Source organism: Equus asinus, chromosome 9, assembly GCF_041296235.1.
Source record: "Equus asinus isolate D_3611 breed Donkey chromosome 9, EquAss-T2T_v2, whole genome shotgun sequence".
Taxonomy (NCBI): Eukaryota; Metazoa; Chordata; class Mammalia; order Perissodactyla; family Equidae; genus Equus; species Equus asinus.
This window is the reverse complement of record NC_091798.1, coordinates 14,599,443-14,615,129: the sequence shown is the minus strand read 5'-3', so window position 1 is coordinate 14,615,129 and position 15,687 is coordinate 14,599,443. Positions and strand designations below refer to the sequence as shown.

Below are 15,687 nucleotides of genomic sequence, written 5' to 3'. Positions count from 1 at the left end.
CTTAGTGGGTATTGATCAGGCTGAGTCTAGCCTATAGTACGTTTCCTTTTAATATCCCACTGCATCCTAGGAATTCCTGAGCTGAGTCCTTTAATCATCCATTTAGACAGGGCTTTGGGTACCTGGGGTCCTAACCAGAAGACTCAGGGACTGCTTAGTCAAGGACTGGCTCTCAGGAAAACCTGGGGAGCAAGGAAATGTTATCTCAGAGTGATGGCAACCTCGACACTCCAGCCGTTTTTCCTATTCTTTGAGTTCCAGGAACTAAGGAACTCTCAATTCTTTACCCCTCTCTCTTGTAGGCCTACAGGTTCCCTCACGCTGGGTCTCCTATTCATGGGCTGGTCTTTGATGACTTGTGGGGCTTGAGGAAGAAGCCTACTGTCTGCCTCTCCAGTCCAGTGCCCAGTGGGACCTACTGGTCCTCAGCACAGGTGCTGAAGACACTGCTGGCCTTCTGTGCTCTCATCTATGGCACAGACTTCACTGTCACTTGGATCCAGCCTCCTCTGAGATGGAGGGAACTTAGCTAAGGAGGGTTTTGTGGTTGTTGCTGTTTTTCCCTTCTCTCCTGGGCCCTGAAGTGCACTGAATGAATGCACTATTCAGTCCCTCCTTGGATTGCAAATCCAGGCTGTTTGCCTTTGAGGAGGCAAAAGATTAGGATGAGGAAATGGTAAATGGGAGTGCTAAACCAAACCCCCATATTCCAGATGCCACCAGGATTGAAGAGTGAGCGTCTCGCTCAGACTGCGAGTGTGTTTCATTAATGTTTCAACAAATTAATGACTAAATAAAAGTCAGCATGATGGCTCAGGCTCACATTTGTAATTCATATTAATTTCCCACTGCTCACTGTGCCAAATGTAGTAATGTCACTGTCTGCTTGTCTCAGCTGATGTCAGAACTTCTAGTGTGGCAGAAGCTGGTAGGGCCCTGGGTCCTGGGGTAGGAGGTCCTCGCACCACTCGTCATACGTCCATAGGGGACATCTCTAAGCCGAGTGGTCTAAACCACTCTCCAGCAGGCTGAAGTGGGCTGTGGGTCCACCTGGGGCATCTGGGTGTGGACCCATCTGGCTTTTCCCCCTGCGTCTTTCCTTGACTGTCTCCTTCACACCCTTCAGGTCTGAACTCAAGCATCTCTTCCTCAGGAAGCTTCTCCTGAATACTTTAGTTAACGTTTTCCACCACCTGTCACCCCTTTTATTTCTTCAACTGTTTTCACTATGTCATGTTATATTACTTAAATATTTATTTATTTTAAAATTTTTCTTTGCCTCCGTCTCCCAGCACCCTTGAATGTAGGCTCAGTGCATGTGGTGACATTATGTGGCCTGTTCATGGCTGGGTCCCTAGAGCTGAGAAGCCAGCAGAGTCTAACACAATCAATATTTGCTGGAAGAATGAACGAACAGGTGTGGGGTAAAGGCTTTCCTGCCCCTTACCTCAGCCACTTCTGAGTTTGGACTGGGTGTGTTTGTGTTCAAAGCTCCACGAGGCCAAGGGTTTTGTCTGTCCAGTTTACTGCTACATTCTCAGTGCCTATGATACTACTCCGTACACAGTAGACATCTACTGAATGGATGAATGCATAAACTGGGGGTGAGAGGCATTTCACTTAGACAACACCCCAATACATTTCAGAATTGGCTAGTGGCATGCCAATTTCATGTTTGACAACTAGATTTTGAATTTCGTTTCCTGCAAGACTAGAAGCATCTCACTGTCTTTAGACTGTTCCCAAACGCCAGCAGAGGGAAACAGAAGTGGGGAACTGGAGGATGGGGGCAGGGCTGGGATCCTGGCGGCGGAAAGCCGCTCTCCCTTCCCCTCTGTGATCTTCAGCACAATAAGCAGACACTAATCTTACACACAATCCTGTCTTTGATATCCCAGCCAGATGTTCTATCCGATAAATGAAACTAATTTACTCTGCTAGCAGCAGGCAACAGCTGAATCCCTGTCCTCAGCCCCTTCCCAGTGGGATGGACCCAGGTGGGGGAAAATGTGTATCTTGTTACCTGCCCACTCATTCATTAAGCAAACAGGTTGCATGGAGAGGTAAAGCATGGACAGCTTGCCTCTGAGCATCCTCGCTCTTGCCTGGGTGGGCAGGTCACCAAGGAGAGAAATAATATCAACCGATGACACCTTTTTGTATCTTATGTTATCCTTTGTGCATTATCTCAAGAGGCAGCATAGCATTGGATCAAGAAAGTGGGTTCTGGAGTCGGACTGCTTGGTCCAAATCCTGCTTCCGCCACTTGTGGACCTCAGATAAGTTACATTTATTTATTCAACAAGTTTTAATCTTGCACAACAACTATGTGCCACGTACTGTTTGAGGTGCCAGAGATTCAGCCAGGATCAAAACAGAGAAAAACCCCCGCCTGTGTGGAGCTGAGATGACCCAATTTCTTCAACTGTAAAAGAGAGGTGAGGACAGAGTCTGTATTTTAGGTAGTTATGAGGATTAGACTTGCAAGACACCTGGAACAGCACCTGGCACACAGTAAGTGCTCAATAAGTACTGCCAGTTATTGTTATCACCGTGATCATGGTCACCACTGAATGTGTGTTAATCAGGGAAAGTGTCACTGTCCCCACTTTGCCTGTGAGGAAACACGCACAGAAGACTCAAGTGACATTCCCTGTGCCAACCGGGGTGAGTCACTGAGAGAATCAGGACAAAGCTCATGCCTTCCTGCCCCTGGGGGTCCTTGAACCCCTGGGGGGTAAGCCTTTGGTTCTACTCAGTAGGCTGCCCTAAGGTTTCAAAATCAAAGAAGAGAAGGGCTCATAGGACGGGGTTGATACTTTCCCAGAACAATGGCTGTGAGGTTAGTTTGGATAAAAAGCCTGAAAATCAGGGGAAGAAAATTAGCCCCTCCCTTGAAAAGGCCACAAAATGGGCACATCCACGATAAACACACATTACAATTCTCTCCCTCCAGGTCCCTAGAGAGCACTGTGGAGGCGTGCAGGGTGGGAGGGGGAGCCTGGTCAGAGTAGAAGATGCATTCGAATTAGAAGCCAATAACTGGGAAGGCTGCTGGGCACTTAATCAATAAAAATAATGCATTTGGGTTGTAGAAATATTCCCCAAGATCAATTTCCCCTGAAGAAATATTTGTTTCTTTTAGCAGGTTGCCACAAGAGTGTAAGGGAACATAAAGCCTTGATAAACACCTCCTGAAAAATATGGACACATCCCTCTCCCATCCCACCCTCCCCCCCACACCCCCCGCCCCGGCGACTCTGCTCCCCACTTACAGTGATGTGAGTGATCTCAGACCCTGGAAGGCATCTGGAGCAATGTCCGATATCTGATTCTTGCTGATGTCTCTAAAAACATTAACAAGAGAGTCTGAGAATTCAGCTCAAAGGCGTGAGATGGTCAATCCTAAGTGTGAATCAAGCATTTCAGGATTCAAAATGGTGAGAATTAATTAATCACTCAATCAATTTATTCATAGTGCAGGAGAGGGGCGTAAAGACCATTCAGTTCAACTGCCTCATGATAAAATATAGTACATTTGTATCATTCTTCTTCGCTTTCAAAGAACACTCACCCACGGCATCTTGACTTTGACATATGGCTTTGCACAGGTGATTGCTCTGCAGGTGGGAAACTGCACCCAGGCGAATTAGGGCCTCGTCTTAGGTCTCTTTACCAAGCAATCATAACATAAATGAAACAGAAACCAGCCTGACCCAAACATGGGCCAAGGTTCCTGTGAGCATCGTCTTCTTGCCTCATGCTTCAGCAAATGCTTATTTTTCTCCCCAAAAGTCCTGAGTCATTTCACCTCCTCAGTGACTTTTCCTCCCTGCCCTGAAAGGCGGTTTTGAGCAGTGACTTAAGTCTCTGTCTGGTTCGGTGCATCCTCCCGGCCGTGTGACGTAAGCATATCATGAGATTCTCACGGGACGGCTTTGAGACATAGATTTGTCACTGGCAGTGCTCCTCAGACCGGAGCCAGCCCAGGGTGGTGATGTTCAGCACCTCGGGATAATGTGAGCGAGAGGGATGCTGTGCATCAGGATTCTAAAACACTGGGCCACGAGGCAGCTAACCTGGCCTCGCTGGTGCAGAGGAATCTCCCGGACCTGGCTTCTCCTCAGACCCGGAGGCTGTCCACCTTCCAGCATCCCAATGACACTTCTGAGCACCCGGCCTCCAGTTCTTGCTAAGAGCACTTCACTGAGGGGGAAGACACTCTCTCAGAGTCATCAGCTCAGGGATGGCCTCTGGGCTCCTGTCACTGGAAGGGGAGATGCTCCAATTTCCAGTGACAGCGCACCTCTCCGGTTCTTTTTCCTGAACAAAATAAATCAATGGGTCTTTGCTTCTGTGCAGAAGATGGGGAGCTGGGGTCCTGGAGGGTCAACAAGGAGGAGACAAGGGAATATCGAGAAGAAAGCACATCTAAGCAGATTCTTAAGCAATTGCCTCTAGCGAGGCCAGATACCGCAGTCCTCAGCCTCTTCAGCACACCCTTCGGGCCTGTTTCTCTCCTCCTAATAGTCTTCAAAAGGGCTTCTCAACAACCTGTGCCTAGGCCTCTGCTCCCTTCCCTCCCCATTTCCAAAGCCTCTAAGTTGAAAGATACTTCACAGGTTAAGGCTTCTTAGGCACAGCTACGAAGCTTATCCCTTTAGCTGGCGGGATTGCCTCCAACAAATCCACAGATTGTGCTCACAAACTCGTCAGCTTACACCGGGCTTTTCTTCAGCGCTCCATTTTTGTATAAGGGTCTTAACAAGCAAATGCCCTGGATTATTCTAATCTTCCTTGCCCTTAGCTTGGCTGCCTGGCAAGGCATTTCAGGCAAACACTGCAAGGTCTGTGTTCACATCAGAGGAGTGAGGGGGCCTGTTTTTTTTGTTTTCCTGACCATGGGATGTCCCTTCAAGGCACTCAGATCTCCAGCTTGCAAGAGGAAGTTCTGGGACCAGCGAGGAAGCCCTCTGCCTTAGCTGTGTGAGGACAAACTGGTTTTCAGGCCACAAGTAGACTTTCAGACCCACCCTCTATAGCATGTGGTGAGATGTGTCATGGCTTTGGAGATGTTGGGGAGTGGAAATTAGAGAAATTACAGTTCAGCTGGGAATTCACTGTGGCGATCCCTTTGGCCTTAATCCTTATTTCTGCAGGAAAGAAACAGCAGCCCTGAGAGGTGAGCAACTTGGGGCCACCAGCGACTTGACACAGCTATTTAAGTACAGAGCTGGCATGTCAAGTCTCCCTTCCACTTCACCATGATGGATGCAGGATGCAGTGGCCCTAGACAGGAAGGCAGACTGGGGAAAGCTTTAACCGACCACCAGTCTCCATACTTAACCACTCCCAATCCACATCAGGTGGCCCCAAGTTGACTCCAGGCTTCTGGGTCACTCTTGACCAGTAGTTCTCAAATCTCGCTGGGTGTTTATTAAAATGCACCCCTTAGGGGCTGGCCCAGTGGCCGAGTGTTTAAGTTCGCATGCTCCGCTGCAGGCGGCCCAGTGTTTCGCTGGTTCTAATCCCGGGCACAGACATGGCACTGCTCATCAAACCACGCTGAGGTAGCATCCCACATGCCACAACTAGAAGGACCCACAACGAAGAATACACAACTATGTACCGGGAAGTTTTGGGGAGAAAATGGAAAAAAATAATAAAATCTTTAAAATGCACCCCTAGAGGGTCTGATTTGGCCAGCTAGGGAACTGGGGTTAGAAATCTGTATATTAACACATCTCCAGGTGATTCGCATGCAGGAGGTCCCTGGGTCACACTTTAGGCCAGTGTTTTAGAATCTGGTCGGTCTCAGACCCACCCCAGCCCCCTAGGACGTATAAACTGCACAATGTAGAGGGAGTGGCTTTTACACTATGTAGAACAGAGGTGGCAAATTCCAGAGCCCATAGGATCAAGCAGGGATGATAAGTGTGAGATGCTAGGATGTCCTGGGGCCTGTGGAATATTGCCCTACCTCAGAGCATGGAAATGAAAGAACTCAACACACCATTCAAGCCAAACAACACAGGTTTGGCCCCCACGTGTCAGTGTCAGTCTACTAGTTGACCAAACTTATAAGACCGAGAGGTCCTCTCAAGGGCCTTCTACTCTCCCTATAAATGGCTTCTCTACCTCAATACTAGTTTTTATCTGAAGTATTTTTTTCTTTTTTGTTGAGGAAGATTGGCCCTGAGCTAACATCTGTGGCAATCTTCCTCTATTTTGTATGTGGGATGCTGCCACAGCATGGCTTGATGAGCAGTGTATAGGCCCATGCCTAGGATCCAAACCTGCGAACCCCAGGCTGCCAAAGCAGAGCACATGAACTTAACCACTGTGCCATTGGGGCAGCCCTGCAAGTGTTTTTTATACTAAGCTGACCACTAGAAATAGGTAGGGGCAAAGCCATTCATTCAGGGAGAATCCCTTTTTTTATTATTATTAAAGAGGAGGATACGGTTCACTTATAGTTGAGGGGAAACTTCTGTCCATTAGATATTAGAGATAAACTGGTCACGTATACCTAGGAGGAATTCACACTTAGGGTTTTAAAATCCATTCTTACGAGGGATCCTACTTCTCCCAAGCTGTCACACTTCAGTCTGGGTTTCTGAAATTCCATTAGTTGAAAAATTTTTAAGTGGTCTCTCTTCCCTACCACTGTCCCCTTGGGAAAAAAAAGGCATCATAATAAATATCAATAGCCTCAGAAGTGATCAAAAATTAAATTCACTTTCCAGGTTGTGACTGAGAAGGTCTTATGAATTTTGAATGCACAGATCATGGCAACTCCAATAGGATGGAGAAAGGACAGTAAAACATAGCCAAGCTCTAAATTACCTGGACTTCACAAAAAATTAGAGCAGTAACTTAAATCATGCAAGAGATATAGGTTGGGGCAATGACTGAACTTGTCATTTTTCACTGAAATTACTATCTGGCTGCATAATCAAGCTGGGCTTTAAAAATGAATTGGGGTGGGGTATGGAGAGTGAGCTGGGGAAGCAGGAGACCAGGAGATTAATGGCCCAAGGTTTTAAATATTAAGGCCTATATTTATACAGCTCCTCCAGCAGGAATGCTGCCAAGAGGGAAGAAGTGCGTGCTTGGGGCTGGCTCATTATGTTGGTTTCCACTTCTGGAATTGTACCAGGAGAAAATCTTGTTTGGTTTGGATTTCCAGGGAGATGGGAAGTTGGCTTCCCGAGATCTGAGGGTAAAGCCTACCAATGCCACTGTTTCGCAGGGATGTTTATTTTTAACATAAAAGGAGTCAGCAGACACTTAACCTCTTTAATGTAGGCCCTCCTCCTCAAGGGACACTGATGAATCAGCCTCGAGTGAAAAAGAAGCAGATCAAGTCCATGCATATCTCTACCTGCCCTCTCTCTTTCTTCTGTCGGGGGCCAGAGAGAGCAAGCAAGTGCAATGAAAACAGCATCTTGATTATTGGGCTATAAGAAATGATTTCTTAGCCTGGAAAAGGGAAAGGAGTCTCCCTCCAGATTCTTAATATCTCTCACGGCAATGGTTGGGACGTTTCTGAAACCTACTAGCCTCCTCTTCAGAGCTCCCATCTCTCAGTGACTCACAGAGCAGTGCTCAGGGCAGTCACGCACGTAACAGGGGAGGATGGCGATGATGATGTTGCCACAATGGTGGGGATGAGGGCAATGATGCTGTCACTGGCTGCTGTGGTAGGGAAGGCACAGCAGTGCTGGCGCCACCAGGTGTTCATAGGGTGTAGTGGTGGCAGTGATACTGCTTACAGTGGTAATGGGGATGCTGGCGATAATCTTGGGCAATACGATAATCCAATATGTTTTTGGAGGATAAGAACCCTCCAAGGCTTCTTATCTCACTTTGAAAGAATAGACACTTCTTACCATGGTCTAAAGGGCCTTACCTACCTCTCCAACACAATCCCCACCACGTTATCCCTCAGTCACCTCCATTCTTCCTCACTGTTCTGCCAACATCCATGCATGCGCCCCAGGGACTTTCACTTGCTCTTTCCTGAGAGCTCCTCATGACTCACTCCTTCCTTCATTCGAGTCACCTACACACAGAGGCCTTCACGGGCAACCCTCCTAAAAGATCACACCACCATCACTCTCTATCCCCTTCCCTCCCTTTGGTTTACTTTCTCGTACTTACCAATTTCTATTACTCATGGAGTTAATTTGCTGTGTTTCCCCTCTCAACTATGTAAGCTCCATGAGAGCAGACTTTGTTTTAGTTCACTGCTCTATCCACAGATCCTAGCAAGGTTCCTTGCACACAGCGTGCATTCACTAAGTATTTGTCAAATGAATGTGTGCATGGTTGTGGGGATGCTGGTGACAGTGCTGTAGAATGATACAAGGCCACTGTCACATCTCCCCTGAAACTCCTATTTTAACGTCCATATCACAAAAGTCAGGGGCAAACAAAAAAGGTGATAAGGGTGTTTTGGGTCAACTCAACGCCACCTCCTACCCGGATAATTTTATCTCGCTGTAGTTGGAGAGGCCCTTAGCTCTGAGGCGTCTAGACCCATACACGCCGGCATCTGAATGAAGCACTTCTGAACCTCACCTCCCAATCCTCAGAGAGCACTCCAGGTCTGACACTGAACTCTCCAGGATGAACGTGATGCAACCTTCCATCCAGGCAGGCTGCCACCGCACATGAGAGATCATCCCCCAAGCTGAAAACATTAGGGCTCATTGTCCCTAAGGATACTCACATTCGCTTCAGTTTCTTGTACTGGGTGAAGGCTCCAGCAGGGATGGATTTGATGGAGTTCTGCTCCAGGCGTCTGGGAAATAGAGCAGAGAAGAGCCAATTAACCATCCACCTGTCAAGAAGTGGGTGCTGAGGGCCTTGAGGACAGGATGGTTTCTCCCATCAGGCAGCACACAGTCTTGGTTGAGAGAGACCAGGCAACACTGCGCAAAAGCCAGAGACTCATGTTCTGGTGTACGAAGCACCCACCCCAGGGTCTACCTCCCCTTGGAGAAAGCTAGAAAAGCGACTTCTCCTTGATGATTTTTGGTTCTGGCTGTTTAGAAGCTGTCTTTGGAGGCAGCTGTCTTCTTCAGAAAAAGCTGTAGGAAGTAATCAAACAGAGTGCTGGAAAAGTCAAAGGGATAACGAGAAGGAAGAGCAAAAAGAGATGGGCTGTGGGCAACAGCAATGCCTGTCTGTGATGGAAGCACATCACTGTTCAGTTAAAACTCACGCACATGGCTCCTGGGGTAACGCACAGGCAGAAACGGCCATGGCGGACTTCATTTCTGGGTTTTTCTGTCTTTTTTTTTTTAATTGAGGTATAATTGACATATAACATTATAAGAGTTTCAGGTTATAACATAATGATTTGATATTTGTTTCTGGGGTTTTCAATGGGCTATTCTAATATAGTGGGGAAATAGGCTTCAATTCTTTAGGCTCCAGAGCGTAAAGAACTGGCTCCCTGACATCCTGAGGGCCCCAGGGGCCCTGACTGGACTGCTCCCCCAGAGTGCTGCTGCTGGAACCTGTGGCTTTACCATCTTATGGACGTTCCTGAAATGCTTCCTCTCCTATTACTCTGGAAAGAACAGAGATACTGCAGGCCCAGGGTCCAGAACTTCCTTGGAAGAGAAGGGGCTGTGGGGAGTGAGTGAGTGAGTATCTCCATTCTTTATTCTTTCATCTCTCAAATGACTTCCCATCACCAAGAACAGGTGTGGTGGGAAACAGCCATAAGAACAGGGAGGTGGGGCCCTCTATTAGAGGTGATGAATGATGCCCTGGCCCGGGCTGAGGACTCAGCATCTCCTACTCATCCATCTCCCTTCTCTCCAAGGTGTGGATCTTTTCATCACCCCCTTATTTGGCACGGATGCTCCCCCATCCTCAGCCGGGAAGACACAAGAAAAGGTGTGTGTGGGGAGGGACAGGGGGAGCAGAAGGAAGAGACAGGAGCATCCGGCTCCCTCGGAGCCTACATCCAGTGGATGCACATTTCTGGCTGGGATGAACCCATTCATCTTGAAGAGTAATCCCCGCTGCAGAGTAGGGGAGACAGTCGTATTAATTTGTGCCTCTGCAATCTCATCTTCATTGGGGGAACAGAGTATTTGTTACTGGAACCGCTAATGGAGCAGTTTGCCAGCAATTTTCCCATTTCAAACAACATCTCAGCTGCTAATGTGGAATGGTTTGTCAGGCCTACCCATAACACAGACAAATCACTCTCCAGGCCAAAGGAAGGCAGAGAGGGGGAGAAAGAGGAAGGGTGGGTAAGAGCAGAGAGGGAGCATCAGGACCGATCATTCTTGGCTGCCGGATGAATAGAGTCTACAAATGAGACTGCCACGGTCTATTAAGAAAGCCTTTGTGGCCGGCTGGAGGGGGAGGGGAGTGTGCTCTGCTGGGCACATGGGCACAGGCTGGCCGGACAGGGTCCTGGCTCGCGCACGGTGAGCCAGAGAAGCATGCCACAAGGTCTCAGAGACTGTGCGCTACTGGACACAGCCACCTGCAGAGACAGCAGACCTGGCGCAGGCTGCCTTGACTGAGAAGTTCCAAGGACATCCTCGTTTCCCAGCTGAGCAGAGTTGAGCAGGGATTTCTCAGCTAAGGCAGCAGCGCCATGGGTCTCTGGGGCTGCCAGTCAGGTGGCAAATGTTCTCCAGGAATCCTGTGATTCACCTGCCACTCTGGCAAGGGATTGCGGCCGGATGATGTCTCTGGAGAGAGCCACTGTCTGTAATGATGTCAACCCCCTCAGCTTTTGCAAGAGGATCCACTGCTGCCAGCTGCAGGCCAAGAGCCCATGCAAGTCAAGTTAGCATTGGGTGTGAGGTCAGCCGGCTGTCTGTGCAGTCCATAACCGAGTAATTAACCTTCGCTTCAGTGAGGGGCAAGAAGGAAAGGAGGGAGGAATCAATGAGCATAACGTGATACCTGTCCCCAAGGTGTTAAATAATCTGGTGATAGAGACCAGCCCAAGACTGTCCATCACAGAACCAAATTTTATTGCTAACAGGACAAACAAGAAGAGCTATCCTTTATAGAGCCAAGTTGACTTATGTCTATTTTCTCTCTTAATCCTTACCTTATGACGCAAACTATCTTGGCCCCATTTTGTGGATGAGGAAAGTAAAACCCAGAGGGATCAAAGAGCCTGTCCTAAGTGGCAGAGCTGGTGAGTGGGAGAACTGACATCTCTCCGTTTCTATCCACTGGACACACGGCCTCTCTATGTTTTTGAAAAGGGTGAAATGAAGGACCAGAGACTAAAGTGGCTTTCTCAAAGTCACAGAAAAGTTTAAGGGGTTAAGACCCCAGTGTTCATTCTGAGACACCGTGCAGCCGCCGCAGAAGTAGGTACTCACTAAAAAGGCTATAGGAGGTGAGGGAGGGTGGAATATAGATGCAAATAGATATAAAATATGCAAATAGAGTGTAAAGGTGTGGTTTGAACAAAGAACAGAGAATTCCAGTCTTAGCCTGTTAACCCTGGCAGGGATGTCACTGTGCATCCTGTGCTCTGCAGACTTGCACACTCTGGGGATGGTCTTTGTTTCTGCAGCTTCTCTGTTTCTTATGCTGTCATGGGTACCAGCCAGACATTCGACTCCTTATGGAGTGCCAAGGCCATGACGTGACACGGGTTAACCTTGCCCCAGGGGGCATCAGTTTGTCTGGGGTGGGGGTAGTTGTGACTACTCAGCGTGCTTCAAATGTAAAGGCAAGGACAGGGATAATAACAATAATAGGAAGTAATATGTATCAGGCGCTTATAAATCAGGCATCAGGCTAAGAGTTTTACATGGTTTGTCTAAATTAATATTTACACTTCTAGGAGGCAGATTCTATTTGTTATTACCATCCCCACTTTGAATATGAGGAAATTGGGGCTCAGAGATGTTAAGTCATTTGTCCAAATTCACAAAGCCAGGAAGAGCTACAGCTGGGACTCAAACTCAAGTTCATCTTACTCAAAAGCCCAAACTCTCAAGCATGGAGCTTTGTGGGATACTGTTTGGAGCTGAGACATCTCTATCCTTTCAGTCATTGCCTGCTTCTTAAGGGAAATGGCTTCTCCAACAAGGGAGTAAGGCTAGAGTGCGTGTGCACACATGCGTGTGCATGCACACGCAAAGTCTCCATGCAGAAGGTAGCCCCTGGTAGGTTTTACACATGGCCCAGTCCTGGAAGAAGCATGCAAAGATCCACACTCTCAGTGACAAAAATTCAGTGTGAAGGACAAAAAGAAGCATTAGCATCAGCAATAACTTTCACATTTAGGGATGTGTCTGAAGCCAACAGCTGTTTTAGGTCTCTCTTAACTGGCACATGTGTCTTTCTTTGTCTGGCAAGCATTCTTCAGGCTGCAAACTGATTTAATAGAACGAGCATAAAAACAAACATACAAATCAAACATCTGAGCATCTTCCGGCACCAGTAAAAACAATGGGAACATCTGATGGGGATTTCAGCCATTTGTGCTCCATATTGATTTGCCCTAGTTCTTCAGTGCTTCCTTAATGATCTGTCATTTGCAAACATGCAACTGAACATAATATATTTCTAGCAATACATAAGTCAACACGATGCCAGAGAGGCTGGCAGGGGCGCGGCTAGTTCAGGGGCACAGCTGCCAGTCACCTGGTCAAGAGGCTCTGGAGCCAGGCTGGAATATGGATGGTGGTGTGGTTGAGGCAGTGATAATGACACACATCTACCATTTATTGAGGAACTTTTATATGTCAGATATTGTGCTCTTCACACACTGGATCATTGTATTCCTTCGACAATACTACAAACCAAGTAGTATTATTAATATACCCATTTTAGGGATGAAGAACTCATGGTTCAGAGAAACCAATTTGCCTAAGGTCAGGTAGCTAGTAAATGGCAGAGCCTGGATTTGAACCCAGGTTGGTCTGATTCAAACGCCTCTGTTCTTAAGCTCTAGGTTATACTGCCTCCCCCGAGAAGCCATGTTCATGAGAGTTTACAATGATTCTTAAGTCTTTCCAGCTCTGTTAGTCTTCCCTCGACTTGGCAACTCTTGTTAGGATGTCCAGATCCTGTTGAAGGAAGGAAATTTATATTTATCCTTCCTCAAAGTCATCCTGGGCCATCTGGTTGGAGACCATGCAACTCAGAGCCCAGAGGTTCAGTTCCTGATGCTTCTCTGGGCCTGGAAGGGCTGACGGGAAGGTTTCCTTCAAGGTTGTATTCCGGGCCCACTTCTGGGGCAGCCACTTTCGGGCCTCTCCCTTTCTTTACCTTTGCTCCTGGGGGTTCCTCAGAAAGGCAGTGAGTCCTAGACTCCGCCCCTGAGTTTATATGTTTGGTCAACAGCAAAGCTGAGGAATGTGGGCATATGTGACACGAGCCCTTCCTAACCTGCTCTGAGAATACCTGGCATTGCCTGAAGAAAACAGAGGTGCAGATCCAGAGCCAGACACGCTCCTCTTATTACATGACTATCCCCAGATGCCTCCAACAGAGGAAACGTTTTTTTTCAGCTTAGAAAAAGTGAAGAATAGTATGGAAACTTGAGACTAACTCACTCTATCATGCCACGTCTATATACACGTGCGTAAGTTTTTTCTTTTTAGATTCCATTCAGTAGCTGACAAACATCGTGCTGATTTTCTACATGTTACGTGATTTAATCTTCATGGAAAATCTCTGGTAGGCATGACAAGCCCCATTTTGCAGACAGGGGAACTGACTGAGGCATGAGATATTGGGAAACGTGTGCAAAGTAAGAGGTGGAACCAGGATTCAAACCCAGGACTATTTATCCCAAGGCTCTGTTCTTAATTATTTTATTGCCTGATCAGCTTCCCTTTTATACCACCTGCCCCCAGCCATCCCATCTCCCCTCCTTCCACGTGGCAGCGCCTCGGAAACCTGGCGCTCTCAGAACGTTTGTTGTCAGAATCACTGATGCTGATGATTTCCATGGCGCTCTAGTCCTTTTGTTCTGTTGGCTGTTATTTTAGTTCTTTCTCTCATTTTTAAATCCCCTGGTGACCAGTGTAATGGGGGAACACTACATTTGTTTACCAGCTCTCTCCCCATCCTCGATAAACAACGGGGTTAAGGTGAGGCTAGGTGGAAAGTGGGGCATCTTTTCCCCCTAGATGTTTTCACTTATGACTTGACATTTAAGCCCATCCACAGCCCTTCTCCATCAACTAAATTTGCCTGCTATAGCAGAGGGCATGAGACACTGCATGACACTACGTGGGGGTAAGGAGCAAAAATGGAAGAAGGCGGGACAGGGACTAAGATGGGGCTGGAGGTCCAGATGGTCCCTCTGCAGCCTTGAGGACCCAGGAGGGTGGACTGAAGATGACAGCAGAGGCACGTGTGGGCCTCTGGCTCTTGCCAGAATCTCTGCCTGCTGGAGGCTGGAGCTGGTTCAGAGAGACGACGGGGAGCAGCAAGAATAGTGCTGTTGGTGGGAGCTCAGTTTCGAGGAAAATCTGCAGTGAACCGTCACACTGTGGGTTCTCTGGAAGAAAGCTATTTTTAGAGGAATTGGCTCTGCTATGCGGGGAGACCAGCGCACACGCCTCTGAACTGCTTTGGCTTTGGAAAAAATCTAAAAGAGTCTGCCAGATTGCTCTGCAGGAGAGAGAGCCCTTCCTCCCCCCAAATGTTAGGAAGTGCAGAGCCTCTCCCAAGGTTTAGAGCATCGCTACTAGCTGAAGATTGAGAAGAGGGAGTAGAGAGCTTGCTACGGGGCCAAGCATCCCTAAGGAGAAATCTGGATTATACAGGTGCCATGGACACAGGGTGGAATTCTTGGTGATAAAAAGAAAAAGCCACCTTCGGACGACTTTGGGATGATAAGTCAGACACTTCCTATTCATCAGGGTGCATCCTGCACTTTCAACTTTCTGCCCCATTTTTCTTCATCTTTCAACCTCCCCCACCTGCTGGTCTTCTCTCACTGCTAAGAGGATGCGTTTTAGCTGCTTTAAAGACTTCTAGACCAATACACAGGTCCCAGGCACAGGCTTTGTTGCCTTAGGAACAAGCAACTTTCCCCCTCAAAGTTCTTCCTTACACGTCACCTCTTCCAGAACCCTCCTAACCACAGAGTCTTGCCTCATCTGCTCTAAACTCTCTGTTTCTGCTCATGACAGAGGAGAAGGAGGCAAGCGTATCAGGAGAGGTGCTGGGCAGTCTGTCTGCTGGGCCGTGGGTGCCCAGTGACAGGGCGGCCTTATTTCCATGACCACACACATCTGCATGGACCTGCGCTAATGCCAGGCTCAATTCCTAATGCAAGCGGCTAGCCTAGTTCTAGAACCTATCCACTCAACCATAATCGTCAAAGAACAGACCTAGCACTAGGGAGGGATCTCTTATGTAGGTTGTTCCACTTCCTCTGACATGGTTTCTAACCCTTCTCACCACGCCATGTGAAAGTGGGGGTCCTAGGAGTAAAGTCACAACAATCGTTGCTAACACAGAGTATCCTGTGTACCAGACGCAATGCTAAGCATCCAACAGCACATGTTCACTTAACTTTCACAAGAATCATTAAGAAGCTACTGTTAGCCTCTGCATGGGTCACTTGAAGGAACCAAGACTCAGAAAGGTTATTTGCCAATGGCTAAAAGGCAGTGCTGGAGCGAGAATGTGGGCCTGCCTGATCCCCGGTCTATACTGTTAACC

General features: G+C 47.8%; 1 protein-coding gene across 1 annotated transcript in view; it reads right to left on the bottom strand.

The window, feature by feature from the left end:
* SLIT3 (slit guidance ligand 3) overlaps positions 1 to 15,687 on the bottom strand; it is a 588,267-nt gene that overhangs the window by 111,026 nt on the left and 461,554 nt on the right. Inside the window, exons 10-11 of the mRNA XM_070517106.1 lie at positions 8,735 to 8,806; positions 3,276 to 3,347 (exon numbers count right to left, since the gene is read on the bottom strand). Of these exons, the coding sequence (XP_070373207.1) occupies positions 3,276 to 3,347; positions 8,735 to 8,806 (144 nt within the window). The remainder of the gene's footprint in view (positions 1 to 3,275; positions 3,348 to 8,734; positions 8,807 to 15,687) is intronic.